Source organism: Urocampus carinirostris, chromosome 2 (genome assembly GCF_059441175.1).
Source record: "Urocampus carinirostris isolate Australia breed hairy pipefish chromosome 2, RoL_Ucar_1.0, whole genome shotgun sequence".
NCBI classification, from domain to species: domain Eukaryota; kingdom Metazoa; phylum Chordata; class Actinopteri; order Syngnathiformes; family Syngnathidae; genus Urocampus; species Urocampus carinirostris.
In genome coordinates this window covers 27,137,748-27,153,900 of record NC_142350.1, presented here as the reverse complement: position 1 = coordinate 27,153,900, position 16,153 = coordinate 27,137,748, and the positions used below count along the sequence as shown (strand labels likewise).

General features: G+C 39.3%; 1 protein-coding gene across 2 annotated transcripts in view; it reads left to right on the top strand.

Annotated features, from left to right (window-relative positions):
* The first annotated feature begins 883 nt into the window (after nt 1-883).
* The window catches only part of kirrel2 (kirre like nephrin family adhesion molecule 2), an 84,740-nt gene continuing 69,470 nt past the window's right edge, over nt 884-16,153 (top strand). For both annotated transcript variants that reach the window (XM_088326084.1, XM_088326083.1), the window contains exon 1: nt 884-1,341. In XM_088326084.1, the coding sequence (XP_088182210.1) occupies nt 1,302-1,341 (40 nt within the window). In that variant the 5' untranslated portion in view covers nt 884-1,301. The remainder of the gene's footprint in view (nt 1,342-16,153) is intronic.

The window sequence follows — 16,153 nt, the reverse complement described above, 5'->3', positions numbered from 1 at the left end:
TAAAGAGGATGATGTGGTCAAAATACTCATTTGCCTAATAATTCTGCACTCCCTGTATAGATATATAGATATAGATAGATAGATAGATAGATAGATAGATAGATAGATAGATAGATAGATAGATAGATAGATAGATAGATAGATAGATAGATAGATAGATAGATAGATAGATAGATAGATAGATAGATAGATAGATAGATAGATAGATTGATTGATTGATTGATTGATTGATTGATTGATTGATTGATTGATTGATTGATTGATTGATTGATTGATTGATATTAGTTGACTATGGAATTATTCTTATTTCTTAGATTTGACCAAATCATCTACTGTCACAGACTGAAATATAATGTGCTGAAAAATGACATTCTGTCTGGAGACTCAGTTTGGTGGTATTGCTGAAATTTGTCTTAAAATATGTATGCTATAATATATTTTGACATACTCAAAAATGTTTGGTGGGCCGGATTAAATCGCCTAATGAGCGAGGTCCACTTTGCGTGCCGTATGTTTCACATGACTGCTCTACAGTAAACTTGCCTTATTATTAGGACTTGGAGTTGCGTGATTATAACAAGTTTCCAAGGGACGACATAAAAACACTCCTCTATAAATTGCACGGCACTTCTGACACTTTAAGTTCATATTTTTTAGAAAACATTTTCTTCCACATGTCCATGCATCCACCTTATTGGAAAATTGTGACGTTCTTCTGACCGTTATTGCACTGGCGTCTGCACTGAAGAATGTTATCCAAGTGCACATTTAACTCCGGGTAATTGTTAGAAACCAAGCCCTCCCCTAGACGCCAGCTCAGCCAATAAGGTGGACGAGGGAGGCTGGGCTTTCATCAGCGTGCGTTGTGTGAGGTAGAGGGGCTCCACACTCTCAGCTTGGTGCCAAATGTGGTGCGAGCCCCCCGACCAAGAGCGTTAGAGCGCATACCCTATTGGCAAAATACAGCGAGGAGAGTTGCACTTGCGCGAGAATTGCGCGTGCATCCAGAGATCCGAGGAGAAGGATAGATGCATCATCAGTTGGCTCCATCAGTCCGGGAGGAGAGGGCGCTATTGTGAACAAGTGGACGGCGCTTACAATTCCGCAGGGTGCAAAGTTGTCGAGAGTGGGGAGAAGGACACGGGTCTCTGAAAAGAGTTCCAGCGAATGGTCGGTGCATTATCACGGCGAGTGGATAATATCACGGGAGTGCGTGCAAGAAAGCGAGTTGAGTGGACTGCAAGCGGACGCGCGCTGAACAGACGGAGCAAGCGCGCAGGAAGACCGGAGGGATAACGACAATGATCGTGCTTTACCTCATCTTTTGCCTTACGGCTTCAGGTAAGCCCACGCTGTTTGCTCTTGTTGTTTTCTTGACGGACATTTATTTCTATTTGTTAGTTCGTCTTTACGCACGCTTTAGCGCGGCACTCAGTTTCACGCAGGACCACCACGACACGCTCCGTGGGATGCGTCCTGTTAGTCTGCCGGAGCGCGATTGTGGCGCTGATTTTACGCACTTTACATTAGAGCACAGAAATGCTCATAGAATGCACGGAAACGAGACAGAATGTTGAGTGAAAAGGTTGTGGATTTATGAACTGTTAAAGTAAAATGTGTCACATTTATTATGGATGATACATTCCATTTGAGGGGTTGTCTTGTGCGCATAGATTCAAATGCAATCTTGTTCACTGCTTCCCTCCCCAAATGCAAAGTTTAGATAAAAGACCTGTCGCTTTTACAAAAGCAAATACGACTTTATCTTAATCGTCCTGTTGTCAAAATGACTAGACACTGTGTTAAAACACCCCAAGATATTTCCTGAATTAAGGGTCTGTCCCTTTTTTCAAGCTGACAGCTACTCTATTCAGAATTAAAATTGTGTTTATTGTCATTGATATCAACGTTGTATGCAACGAGACTAGACTTGGAAATCCAAATGTAAAACATGTAATATAAAGACTTTAAAAGAAAAAAAAAGGATTATCGGGATGAATAGGCAAAAACACAACAGTGTTTAGAAAACCTGGCCTAATTCATAACAATTCTAAAAATGCAATGGAGAGTTAATATGTTGTTACCATAATTAACTATTGGAAGTAGGGTTAAACAGAATCAGGACATATTTTACGAATAATTCACAATGACCCAGCCAGTAAGCATTTTTCAGAACAGGTCCTAGGGAACCTCAGCTGCCCGAGGGCACCACGTTGGAGACCCCCTTCCCTGAATGATCTGTTTTTTATTTGAAACTGTATGACTTTACGCTCGATCCGTCCCAACAGTAAAAAGAATAAGATGTTGTTTAAATTCACATTTCGATGTGAGTTGTACAAAGAAAACTTAAAAAAGGATTATCTTTGGGTTCAAAACTAACCATGAGGCAACTAAACTTAAAATCAAAGTCAATTTTTACACAACACAGAATGTTACTATAAATTGGTTGTGGTTTGGATCAATCAGGAGCAAATGTGTTACTTTTCATATTATTTGTATTGTATTGCACGGTTTTGTAATCGCCTAAATTGTTCACAAGAGGGAATAAAAGGAACACTAGCTATCAGAATTGATAAATATGCATCCCAAACTCCTGTTTGCACATTTCCCCACCTTTTCTTTGGGTGAACAAATGCAGGTGAAGACAGAGGACTATACAATATGGTGAGGGCCAAGTTGTTTATTCAGGCAATATAAAATTTGGTGTTTAAAATGTAATCAATATGCATATATTGGAGGATTTAGTGACGCCGTGTCATTTTGACCAGAGGGAGACGGGGTGTATACAGAAAATGAGGACAACAGTAGGGTTCAACTTTCTTCTCCACTCCCACACAGAATTTTCCTGCTGAGTGACTGCTGATAACTCGCATATGTTCCGAATGCAAAAAAAAAAAATAGCTTGCGGTAATTAACGCTGACGGATTTATCAGCATTGAGCCAGAGCTGTTAAAGAAAACACGCACATACAGTGCATTAACACCTTGATGGGAGGGGGGGGGGGTGTAATAACATAATCACAAGCCAGAACTTCAATTAAGAGTATTTAACAAATGGTATTGTTTGCCAAAGGGCCATTTGTTAGGAGTGCCTCTGCACCATCAACCCTCCTCCACCCTCCCCTTTCTCCACATGGTTTCATCATTTTGGGAGTGGGGGAATTGTTGGTGGGATGCCAGCAGACCTTTGGTCTCTGACAGACGAGCAACAGCTGGAAAAGGAGAGAAGAGTCAGTAGCCGAACAGTAGCATCCCTTTAGAAGAGAGAAAATCCATTACACGTTCCACAGCCACACATGCACAAATTATAAAAATGGTAGCTGCCCTAATTAGAGTTTAAGAAACCTTGGAGTGTTGTTTATTTATTTAATTTTAGAGTTTGGAACTTTTATGTAGTCATTCTGATCGCAAAAAAAATACCTCTATTTGAAAAAGATAAAGACTAACGTCAAGAGCCTTGCATTTTGGACTCAAAGTGGGTGCCGAATGTAATGGTCATTGATACTCTCACATTATTTTTCAATGAAGCTATATCCACCATTTAAAATCCGCAAAATAATGGTCAGGATTCAAACCCAAAACCTCCAAACCGCAGGATAAATTTGCCTAGGACTATTCCATTGTGCTGTCCAAGTTTTGTTCAGTCAGTGCCTCAGATTGATAAAAACTTGCGGTCGATAATGTTTTTGATTAATTCATGAGTGAAATACGTTTTACATTTCCTTTTCTTTTTTCAAATATTGGATTTCTGGACAAATAGAAAAATGTGCGCTTAACAACAGAATATTCCCCGTTATAAATAGATTTTAAAAAAACATTTTTTTGCTAAATAGCTCAACAATAAACGAAAATAAATACAAATATATGCTATACACCTGCAAATATGTAAAGCACTTTTTCCATATAAAGGCGGTCTCGAGGTGCCCTCTGCTGTACCAAACTGCCATTACAATCATGCCCCCTCAACGTCACAAATAAATTCAATGCAATCCCACTTTCACGGAATTAACGTGCAACACAATGAATCGATGATGAATTTTGTTGCCACTTTTAAAAATCAATTTGAATCATTTTTATCGATTCGTTGTTGCAGCCCTAGTGCGCAATCACCTTTAATGTCAAAACATTGGCATCTGTCCAAATTTGCCCAGTGCTATTTTTATGGCGCTGTCTTAGTCTTGTCAAGTCAGTGGCCATCCCCTTGCTATATATTTGTTTAATGGCAATGTTGAAGCTAGTTGTTGTAATTTCCGGTGGACCCAAATGCGAGCAGGAAGCAGGCAAGATGCTTAAAAATGAATGGCATTTACTTACAAAATCATCAACAAAGTAACTAATCAACAGTCCCAAAAAAATCAGGATGCAACTGGTCAATAGCGATGATATAAAGTGGCTGTGGAAAATGAAAATCGCCAAACCCCGAGTGCTGTCCAAAATGTCCTTATGGAGGGTGAGGCTAATTCAGAACAGGTGTGGGGAGATTAGACACATCTGTCACGGTTACAAACTGATTAGGCGCCCCCTGGTGGACGGAGGCCCGCTGAACCCTATCACTGGTAGGTTATCAATAATATGATCTCACTGTCTTTGCAAACCTCAAGCTCTGCAGAAAAGAAACAGATTTTTACAATCCTACACTTGTATTGTCTTTTTCTGATTCCCTAGTCTCTACTTAGCAGCGGTTAAATGGCTGCCCTCAGTATCCTCTCCAATAAATCATGCCGGTGCCATTCAAATCGTTGACTTTTTCACATTTTTAACTCCAGAGTTTGTACGGGTGCTTGAAATCCTTGAAAATGCTTCAATGTTAATATAGAGTTTTCAAGGTCAGGACAATGCTTGAATTTTGGGTGAAGTGCTGTACAATTCTTGAAATCATTTCTGTTGTCCTGTTTCCTGGCAGTCTGACTTGATAGATCATGCTTTTGAATGAAAATAATTTTTAAAAGTGCAAAGAAATGACGTGTGCTAATTATCAATTGTCATGAGGAGTTTTACTGCCACTTTCACATGCAAAAAGACAGGTTTACCTGAGTAGTCATGGGGATTCGGACTGAACTGGCTCTTATGGCGCGGCTCACTAAGAAGAGCTGATCTTTTGGCTCCCTAACAGCTCTTCAGAATTATTTGTGATGTATTATAAATAATAATAAAACATTTTGCACCAAATAATTTAGTAAATACTAATGTCATATGTTTTGCCGGGGATCCCAGCAAAACACATGAAATATAAATTAAAATATTCACAGATCTCCAGAAAATGTTTAAAATACAAAATAACTTCAGATTTTTACACACTGACAAGATTTAAGGTTGAACAACAAGACAAAATCTTGTATATCAAAATATTAACTTTTGGGTGCTAAAAATAAATGATAAGATCCAAACAAATGAACTATTTACAGTTCTAGTTTAACCACTTTAGACACAGATCTTCTGAAAAACACGCAAAAGATATAAATCTAAATAGCTAAAACGAAACATAAGAGATCAGCAGTCTCTAAGATTGAAAGATTAAATGCACTCTGCTTTGGAGCAATCAGTACTATTAAAACGAGTCAAAATATGGCACATTTTTCCAATTTATATACATACAGTACTTAATTTATTATTCTATTTTTTTAATCTCCTGTATTGAACTCCATTATTACCCAACACCTACAGAGTGTTTTTAAAGTGTGACCTAGCCAAGCTGCGCATGCATTGTTCAACCAGATTGGCAGAATTCATATCTGTTTAAAGCAGCCCATTGACACAAATCTATCGTAGTCCATGGATCGGAACAGCTCGAAATGGCACAAAGTATGTGCAAGCAGCAAGATAGCTACAACTAAAAAAAAAAAAAACGTCCTCTTGATCATCGCTGGGTTCCTTACTTTGAAGGGACTGCAAAATTAGAAAAAGTGGCCTTGAAAGTGCTCGAATAGTTCTTGGAATTGGCCATGTTACATCAACTCTGTAACTCTGCTATTGGGGTAAAAAGTGACGGAGAAGAACAAAATAGTGAGGGAGTGGTTTGGCTCCGGTTGTTCATTTTGGTTTTCGTTTTTTGCAAACCCGGCGACGCGCGATTGTATACAGTCGCGTTCCCCGCTCGCAATTTACTTTCCCGGAAAGTCGCCGTCGGCACCCTAAGGAATTCGATTCCACACCGCATCAGTATTCTGAGTAATCTTCTGCAAGCGCTTCTTTGGAAACCCCTTTTCTCCCCTTCCGCTTTGGGAAGCTTGTGTCTCATCGGGCCGAGTTCAAAGGCTGAGTGCTGAGATTACAAGTTTCTCCCGCTTCCTCCTTTAAGTTGTGTCGCCTCTCTATGGTAAAAAAAAATCACCTTATTCCTCCCCAGACTCCCCGGCCCCCTCGGCTTTTTCCCAAACATGTGACGGGAGGGTCATGGGGACACGCGAGTGCATTTTTTTAATGAGCTGACGCACAAATCTACAGTAGGAGCCGCTAGCGAGCATCTTCTCTCTTCGCGGTCATTACTAGAGATTTGTCTCATCCTCTTGCGGTGAAGACATGTTTGTGGGTCTGTCTGGTGGCAGCCTGGCCCCCGATAGGGCGGCTTTAAGAAAGTGTGAATATTTCATGAGCTATGGTTCTTTGAGTTATTGTCCTGGGATGGGGAAGGATTGTGGGCAGAGGAGAGAGGCAAGAGTTTTGTCGCAGGCGTAAGGTTGAGATGTGTCTCCTACTGATGGGAATTCCAGCTCTTTCAAAAAAAATCACCTCTTTCGTCTCGGCTTACTGAACAGTTCTTTAGATTTTATTTAAATGATATTTATGAAACATTATGCACTAAAGTAATTACTTTTTATAATGTAGGATGTGATTATGTTATAATGGGCTTTATTGTTTCAATATACAGTAAACTTGTATCCATTTTTATCTTGTACATAGGTTATATTAAGCAAAGAACACGAAGATGACGCAGTCACAAGCGCCGAGAAAGAGCAAGAGCTAGAAGTGAGAGAAATAGAGAAATGGAAAAACGGAAGCAGAGAAAGAGGAAAGATAGAATGAGTGAGAATGAGAGCGGAATAAAAAAAGAGAGGGGATGAGAAAGAATGAGAGAAAAAGTGAGAACATGATACGACATGAGAGAAAGGGAGAACAAAATAGGATGCAAGAGAAGAAGAGAGACCAATCGAGAACGAGAGAGTGAAAGAGAAAAAGGATGAGAGAGAATTGCAAAGAGAGGAAGAGAGAAAAATGAGAGAAAGAGAGAGGGGGGGGGAATATGAGGGAAGAGAGAGAAAGAGAGAAGGAAAGGTAAAGAGAGAGAAAAGATAAGAGAGAGCAAAAAAGAAAAATCTGGAAAGAAAGCAAATGAGTGGGAGATATGGAGAGAGAGAAAGAGAGAGAGAGCTAGAGAGTTAGAGTGAAATTTAAAAAGAAAGCAAAATAGTTGGAAAGAGAAAGAGAAAATACAGAGAGAGAAAGAGAGAAGAAAAAGAAGAAAAATAGGGAAACAGAGCAGGAGACAGAAAGAAAAAGAGAGTGAGAGAGCATTTCGAAGGGAGCCAGTTCCCCATTATTGGTGAGCTCGTTGTTTAATTTAAAGAGCTGGTTCATAGAGCCGTTCTGTTCACGAATGATCCATTACACTATTGTCACCAGTGTCATGATTGCACACGGCAGGGAAACGCTAAAGAGGAGTGGACACATTCTCTTTCCTTCCTCTTTGCTATCTCCTCCTCCGACCGCCACTCAAGCTCATTTCATTTTGTTTTACATTTTATTTCCTCAGCTTACTGGTGGAAAGTTTGTTGGCAGGAGTTTTGGCCGCCTGGCTGTGGACATGAGTAGCGTAGTGCCGACATAGCAGAATCTGGATACAGCTGACTCCCGAAGAGGGGTGTCTTGCATTATTTAAGAGATGTAGTCATGGCAAAGATGCATTTTAGCTTACTTTGACTTCTTGTCTATCTGTCCGTTGGGTTCTTTACCTTGCAAAATTCACGGTTCGTATGAGTGCTCGAAATCCTTGAAAATGCGTTGATTTTATGTTTTGTATTCAAGGTAAAGAAGATGTTGGAAGTTTGGGTGAAGTGCTTGAAATTGCTTGAATTGGTCGCCATTGCTATGTTTCTTAGCAGCCTAATTCAATAGATGCAGAAATGAAAAACTCTATTTTAAAAAGTGTGTGAAAATGACACATAGATGCCTCGTATCAGCTATTATGGTGTTGACATGTGAAGCACTACTGGTCGCTCCAAAGAGGACAGCTCTGTTAGGAAAACCTGCCCTTTTGGCTCTGCTCTCTTTCGGCTTCCAATCGGCTCATCATATTTTTTGTTTTTTATATGATATTTTATCAATAATAAAACAATATGCACAAACATATTTAGGAGTTTCTTGTATCATATGTTTTGCAGGCCTTCCCTGGAAAACACAAGAACTATAGATAAAAATGTACACAAATCTACAAAAAAAACTACATTTTAGCTCTTTTTCCACACAGATTTCAAGTCGAACAACAACACAAATCCCTGAAAATCTAAAACAATAAAATAGAAATTAAAAATATGATATTCAATGCTAAAAATAAATGTTAAAATGCAAAAAAAAATATTATTTAAATTTCTATTTTAACCAATTTAGACACAAATCATCTGGAAAACACTCAAAAATATATACCAAAATGAGTAAAACAAAAAGCAATATCTAAGATTGACAGATTGAATTAATTCTGCTTTGGATCAGTAAATGTAATTAAAATGAGTCTAATTTTGCAAATTTTTTCTGCTTTTTTTACACAGAGTACTTTCTTTCCTTGGATATCTTCTGTATTTAACTCCATTATTACCTAAAGAGCTCTTTCTGTGTTTGTAAACAAGTTTGACGTATCAAAGCTGCGTGTGCATTGCTGGAACAGAATGCCAGAATTAATGTCAGTTTATACCAACCTATTGAAACAAAAAAAAACATTTATTGGATATATATATATATATATCAAAAAAGCACATAGAATTTACTAGCAGCAAAGTCAACATAGAAAAAAAGGATTTTGATCTGCTCTGAATTTCTTCCTTTGAAGAAAAAATGGTCTTGAAAGTGTTTAAAAAGTGCTTGAATTTGGCCATGAAAAGGGTGTTCAAACCTTGAAAACTGTTTTTTACATAGTATTGATATTAAACACGAGCGTGAAAATCTATCCCTCCCACTGTCATCATCCTATTTTGTCAGTCAAGCCAGCCAGCCATCCATCGAGGACGCGCGGAGATAAATGAACATACATCATAATTATCATTTGATTGTCAGAACAAGAATGAAAATATAAACTGAAGCGTTGAAAAATAATGTTTTATTGTCTTACCTTTAAAATGAAAGTCCTTGTAAGGTCTCTGCAAAAAAATGACTGGATGGCTTGACTTGCTGTTAGCTTGCTAATAATCTCAATAATGCTTTTAGTTGTGGCTGAAGTGTGCACTAATCAGAATACTTAATTTCACTATTTCCCTGTGCCATGAAGCAAGGGAATTGCACTCCCATACAATAATAACTTAAAAACAAATTCCATTACTATGTTCTCATTCATAAGAAAATGTTAACTTAAGTGATTTCGAAAACGATAATTGGTCTGCATTTTATAAAGCGCTTGTCAAGTCAATGAAGACTTCCCAAAGCGCTTTACAATGTGCTTCACACTTACCCATTCACACACACTCACACACCAATAGCGGCCGTGCAGCCATGCAAGGCACCAACCTGCTTATTGGGGGCATTAGGGATTCAGTGTCTTGCCCAAGGACACTTCAACATATAACACGGAGGAGCCGGGAATCGAACCTTCTCTCTTGACCACAAGACGAGCGCTCTACTTCCTGAGCTAATGCCGCCCAAATTAAAATTTTGTGACGTTAAATGAGGAAGAACTTTACTCCTGAGTAGATACTACCATTTAATATATTTCACCTTCCATATTTTCGTGATGACGGGTCAGGCACAGCCACACCTGCCTCCCTGACTGCACCTCACTGACATCTGTCCATTGGTCCATTGGTCCATCCATCCAGTCATCCATATATCCATCCATATATCCATCCATCCATCGATATCCAGTTAGGATTCTAGCTAGTCGCAATCCATCTATCTGCAATTTGGTGTGTCTTGAGGGCTGATAGGGCAAACAGACAGACAACAACAAGTGATAGATTTTTGGTTGGAAAACATGTGCGCTTTGGCGTGAGTGACAAAAGGCTGTTTGCAACAGCGTTGCCCAAAACACGGTTGACTTCCATCGTCACCAACTGAAGTATAGTGGCTACTCTCGTTCCTTTTGAAACCGGTGAGTAAGAGGTGGGCGGTCTTTGACACAACGGTGGTAGAAAGTAAACTGCTATGCAGGAGGTCAAAGAGCGCATTGTATGTCTAGTGGGAACTGTAAGCAGACGTTATGCGTGGGTAATGTAAAAGTGTCAGGGGCAATCATAGATATTATATAAGGCCTTCCACCTTGATTTTTTTGTCCATTTGGCATCTTCAGACAGTCGGATTTTTAAGTGTTGTACACTGATAAAAAGTACTATTTTATTCAATTAAATTCTTAAAGATATCAAAAGGTTCTATGCATACTTACTAGTCTCATATGTATTATCTAAATAAGATGACAAACTGTACAAATACATAAAGCTCAAGATCTGTCATCTTACACATTTACCAAAAATATATTACACTACCAGTGCCAACTCTTAGACTTGGTCTTAAACTAAACTAACCTTGGTAGGCGTGCATTTACTTCAGCACAAACACGCTAACTATCAATATAGAGGCCATTGTGTCAATTTGAGCTCAGTTCGAGCCACCAGGACTTTTTCCAAGGGCTCTAATTCACCCTATTTCCGCTAAACACTCATGTTATGCAGAAGGCACGCACAAACAAACAGTAATGAATGACCAAGCTGTTAAAACAATGGCCTGCTGCTTTCTCTTCATCCTGTAGACACAACAGCCTCGCATCGCATTTTGATGCTTCATAAAGGTTCCCTACACGTGTGCAAAGGAGAAAGGAAACAATGGCTTCTCATAAAATGTCCTGCCTGTAATCAGCTTTGCCATTCAGGTAAAAGAGATAAAGAACTTGGCAGTATCTCCTCATGCCTTGTAATCAGCTGTTAGCAAATTAGCCGCCTGCACTCTCAGCTCTGACCCATATTAGGTGCCAGGTAGCTAACCGTTTTGCTGAAAGTACTTGTCGCCCTTAACTAGGGCTGCAATGAATATCAGTTGTTCTTGACAAAAATCGATAATAGAGATAATAGTCTAGAAATTGTCAAATTGTCCCCAGACACGTTTTTCCAAGAGAGTAAGGCATTATCTCTGCTGAGGTTTGCTCATGCGCAAAAGCGTCTGTCCTGAGCTGTAACATAGACATAAGAAATGGCGTCATAAATATTATGTATACGTACAAAAACTTCAAAAGTTTTAGGCATTTTAGCCTCTATTCGGCAAATGAAAAGACTATTTTCAAACTTTGCAAAGCAGACCTTGCATGTGCTTGCAGTAGCTCGGTGTTTAAAGAGAACAGCCAGACAGTTGAACACAAGAGTTTGACTCGCCTCGGTGGAATTCATGTAACACTTAAGCCAATACGGTTTTGATTAAATGCATTGTAAATTTTACATGCGTATATTCTTATATAAAAGAGAGCTTGAGTGGTAGGCCAAACTGCCTGGCGAACATGTTTGAAACTAAAATGCCTGTGCGCGATTAGACCATTACCAGCATTGAGAGGTAAAACTATTTTTGGTTGGCATTTCCCTCTTTGGCAGGCTCATTAGCACATGAGTATGGAAAACCCAAAGAGTAAGACTAAGTCCAGATGGAGACTAAAATCCTGAAATGGGTTACAAACAGCTCAAATATGTAATTGTTTACAAATATATCGTTTGAAAAAGATTAGCCTCAAGATGCTAAAAAATCCCCCATCAAAAAATGAAAAAAATGAGAAAACTGGAAGTTGAAAAGCAGCTGTTTAATCATCCTCTTGCTCTTTTTTGCTGAAACAACGCTTAATCAACAAATCCCAAAGTGCTTAATCAGCTTTTTCGGGGGGAATTTTTCACATCTAGGGTGACCGACCTAATTGGCTGTAAAATATGATGTTGAGAGTTTGTTGTTCTGGTTCTGGGAGAGTGCAATATCTTTCTGGGGAAAAAATGCAAAAAAACAGTAGTCAGCTTTTATTTTAGCTTTTTTTTAATTTATGGATTTCTCATGACCGAACATTGCGCCTGATTGGTTTTATATTGTGCAATTTTATTTAAAGTTAAAGTTTTAGAGGCTAATAATACTCGTAAATTCTTTTCATACATCAACCGTAAACTAATTTCTAGGGCATCTTTTCCCAACCTGAAGGCATCTGACGGTACCGTTGCTACAGATAATGCTGACAATGTCCGTATATTAAATGATCAGTATGCCAGTGTTTTTGGTCGTGATAATGGGGTTTCACCCGACTTTCCCAGCAGAACTTCAGCTGTTCTAAATTCTGTGGAACTTTCAAAGGAGTTAATTCATAGATACTTGATAAAACTTCCCAGCAAATTTTCAGCCGGCCCTGACAAAATTCCAAATTTCTTGCTTAAAAAGCTAGCTGACTTTTTATGTGAACCATTATTTTACCTGTTCTCTAGATCTTTTGAGGATTCACAGCTGCCTGAGGACTGGCTCATTGCTATTGTCATACCGATTTTTAAAGGGGGGAGCACAAGTGCAGCCAACTATAGACCAGTTAGCTTGACTAGCTGCGTCTGTAAAGTGTTTGAGAAAATTATCTCAGATGCCATATGGAAATTTATACAGGAGCACAATCTTTTTACGTTTAAACAACATGGGTTTAGGTCCGGACATTCTACCATGACTAACTTAATAGCTCATTTGAGAAATATTACCAGTATGTTTTTGTTCACAATATGGCTGGTCATGTTGTTTACTTAGACTTTTGCAAGGCTTTTGATAAAGTGTCTCATAACAAGCTTTTACAAAAACTGAAATGCTATGGTATTAGGGGAAAACTGCTTGAATGGATAACAGCATATTTGTCAAATCGTAAACAATGCGTAAAAATTGATGATGTTCTTTCAGCGTGGTCGGAAGTTTGTAGTGGGGTACCGCAGGGCTCAGTACTAGGACCATTATTATTTCTGTTTTTTGTGAACGACCTACCTGAGGCCATTCAAAGTAGTGACATCTCAATTTTTGCCGATGATGCTAAACTGTCGGCTTTCTTACCAAAAACCCAGGTGACAGGAACAATTGATTCTCTCCAAAATGACATTACATCAGTTTTTCTTTGGTCCGAAAAGTGGCAACTGCAATTGTCATCTCGTAAATGCTTAGCACAGTCATTTTTACATGGTTCTGTTCCGCTGTATAACATTAATGATCATGATTTGCATGTTGTTACTGAACATAAGGATCTGGGTGTCACTCTTACTTCAAACTTAAAGTTCATCACGCATATCGCCAAAATTACCAACAAAGCCAATAACGTAGCATCAAACATTTACAGAAACTTTTACAACAAGAACCCAGCATTCTTAGTTCGAATGTTTTGCGTTTATGTTAGACCCGGGTTAGAATATAACAGCGTTGTGTGGAACCCTTACTTACTCAAAGACATTAACCTACTGGAAGGAGTTCAACGACGGTATACGAAGCGGATACCTGGGATGCTCAGCTTGTCATATCCGGAAAGACTACAAAGACTGAACTTGGACTTTTTGGAGCTCCGTAGAATTCGATTTGATTTAATTTTTGTGTTCAAAGTACTGCATGGAATGATTGATGTGCCTTTTGATCAATTTTTTGAGTTCTGTCGTGTTGATGGTTTACGTGGTCACAGATATAAGTTACGGGTGCCTAGACCTACCAGCAACTTGCACGGAAACTTTATTTCTTTCAGGATACCAAAAATTTGGAATTTTTTGCCTGACCGGGTTATTAGTCCAAATATGGTGCAAACCTTTAAGCAAAGGTTGGCAGAAACAGATCTGTCAAATTTCCTTAGGGGAGGGGGCGTAAGGTGACCATATTTGGCCATGCTCACTCTCAGCATTAGTTTTTCTTTTTGTGTCATGTTTTGATTAATGTATCCAACAATACCTTCAATAAACATTTCATTTCATATGCTCGGTTAAAAGATGTATTTTTCTTTGCACCAAATTTTTCCTGTGTTTATGATCATTTTACACATAATTAAATAAACTTGATGCGAAATTCAAGAAAGAAAGAAAAAATATCAGGGGCGGCATGACAGATAAGTTGTTAGCGCATCCGCGTCACTTTGCAGAAGTAGAGGGTTCACGTCCAGCTACCGGACACCCTGTGTGGAGTTTGCATATTCTCCCTGTGCCTGCGTGGGTTTCCTCCCATATTCCAAAGACACGCATGAAAGGTTGATTGGTGACTCCAAATTGTCCCTGAGGTATGAATGAGCATGTAAATGGTTGGAAACCAGTCAAGTCTGCCCCCCGCTCTTTGCCCGAATACAGCTGGGATGATCTCCAGCACTCTTTGGGACCCTAGTGATAATAAGCAGTGCAGATAATGGATGGCTGGATATTAATTTTACGATTATTTGACTAATCATTCAAATAGTCTGTAACTAGTCGACTATTAAACAAAACTGTTCATACTTGCAGCCCTACCTTCAACCCACACAGCCTCTCTTCCCTTGTGCGCATCCTTACCTTCAGGCCAGTCGGCGCATCCGGAGAGGAAATGACAAAGAAACAGGACAATGTAAAAAGGGTGGGGGCTGTGTCAGGTTCCTGCTATTGCCTTGAGACATCTTCCCCGGCGACTCCACCTCGGGCATGAGCGTCATCGTGCGACGCAAACTTGTTTACTCTTTCATTCTCCTTGGCAAACAGCATAATGGAAGGAAGAGTGAGGGGAGAATTAATTCCACGCACGTCATTAAAACATCACCTCGAGGGATGAAGTCATGTTTTTACAGTAGGAGATATTTTGAGAAGTTGGCTTGCATTTATATCTCCTTCCTACAACACACAGTAGTACCTCTCTACATACAAGCTTAGTTCATTCCAGGATCATACTCGTAGCTCCATTTGCTCACGTAATGAGCAAATTTTCCCCATATGAAATGGTAAACGGAATGCATTAAATAGCGTTTTAACCAGTCACCAAGGACCTCCAAAGCGCTTTACAATACACTTCATACTTTACCGAGTCACAAACACACTTACACGCAAATAGCGGAGTCAGCCATGCAAGGCGCCTACCTGCATTTCGGGGACACTAGAGGTTCCTTGTCTTGCCCAAGGACACTTTGAAATTAAACACGGAATCAAACCTGCAATCTAATTGGTCCGAAGATGACGGCTCTACCTCCTGAGTTACTGCCGCCCCTCTCAAAAACTAATTGACCCAGTCCGGACCTCCCAAAATGATCAAAGTGAACTCTTAATAGCTATGAAATACATGTTCCTGACGGGTGGGGTGCGGGAGGAGTGACAGCGCATGACTTTTGATGTTATGTAAGCACTTACTGTCCACTTAAAATTAAAGTTACTCTTAACTTTCACTGAACGTGAATACACAAATCTTTTACAGCACATTTTTTTACTTTTTTTGCTCGTTTCAGTTTTCATTCATCACTTTCTTTTGCCCGTTTAGCTGGTTTTGCTTTCACTTTTTACAGGTCTGTTATGTTTGGGGGTAACGGATCCAAATGCAGATACACGTGTCAGATTGGCCATTTTTAATGAGGAAATGTGAAGCAACAAAAGATGGTTGGTAGAAGAAGGAAAAAAAATATTAATGGAAAACACAGTCCATACAAAAGGCAAGGCTGGAATAAAAGTGTAATCTTTCTACTATTTTTCAAGGTGAAGAGGGATTATCTTGAATGTTGTGGACGGGTGTGACATCAGATAATCCGACGTTGAAATGTAGTCAAAACTGTCCTTTTATTCAATAAAGTTCTAACAAGCACCGCCCTAACCCCAACCCTTGGTGCCTTCTGTTGAGTGTTGGCGGATAGGAACCTCACAAGGTCTTTTGGTAAGAAATGTATCCAATGAGATTTGTCTTGTCTCGAATCTGTTTTTGTTGACCCTAGCTTTTCTGGTTCATCCTGCTCTTCCTTGTTTTTTTTTACAACAGAAATATAACCTTCCTCCAAC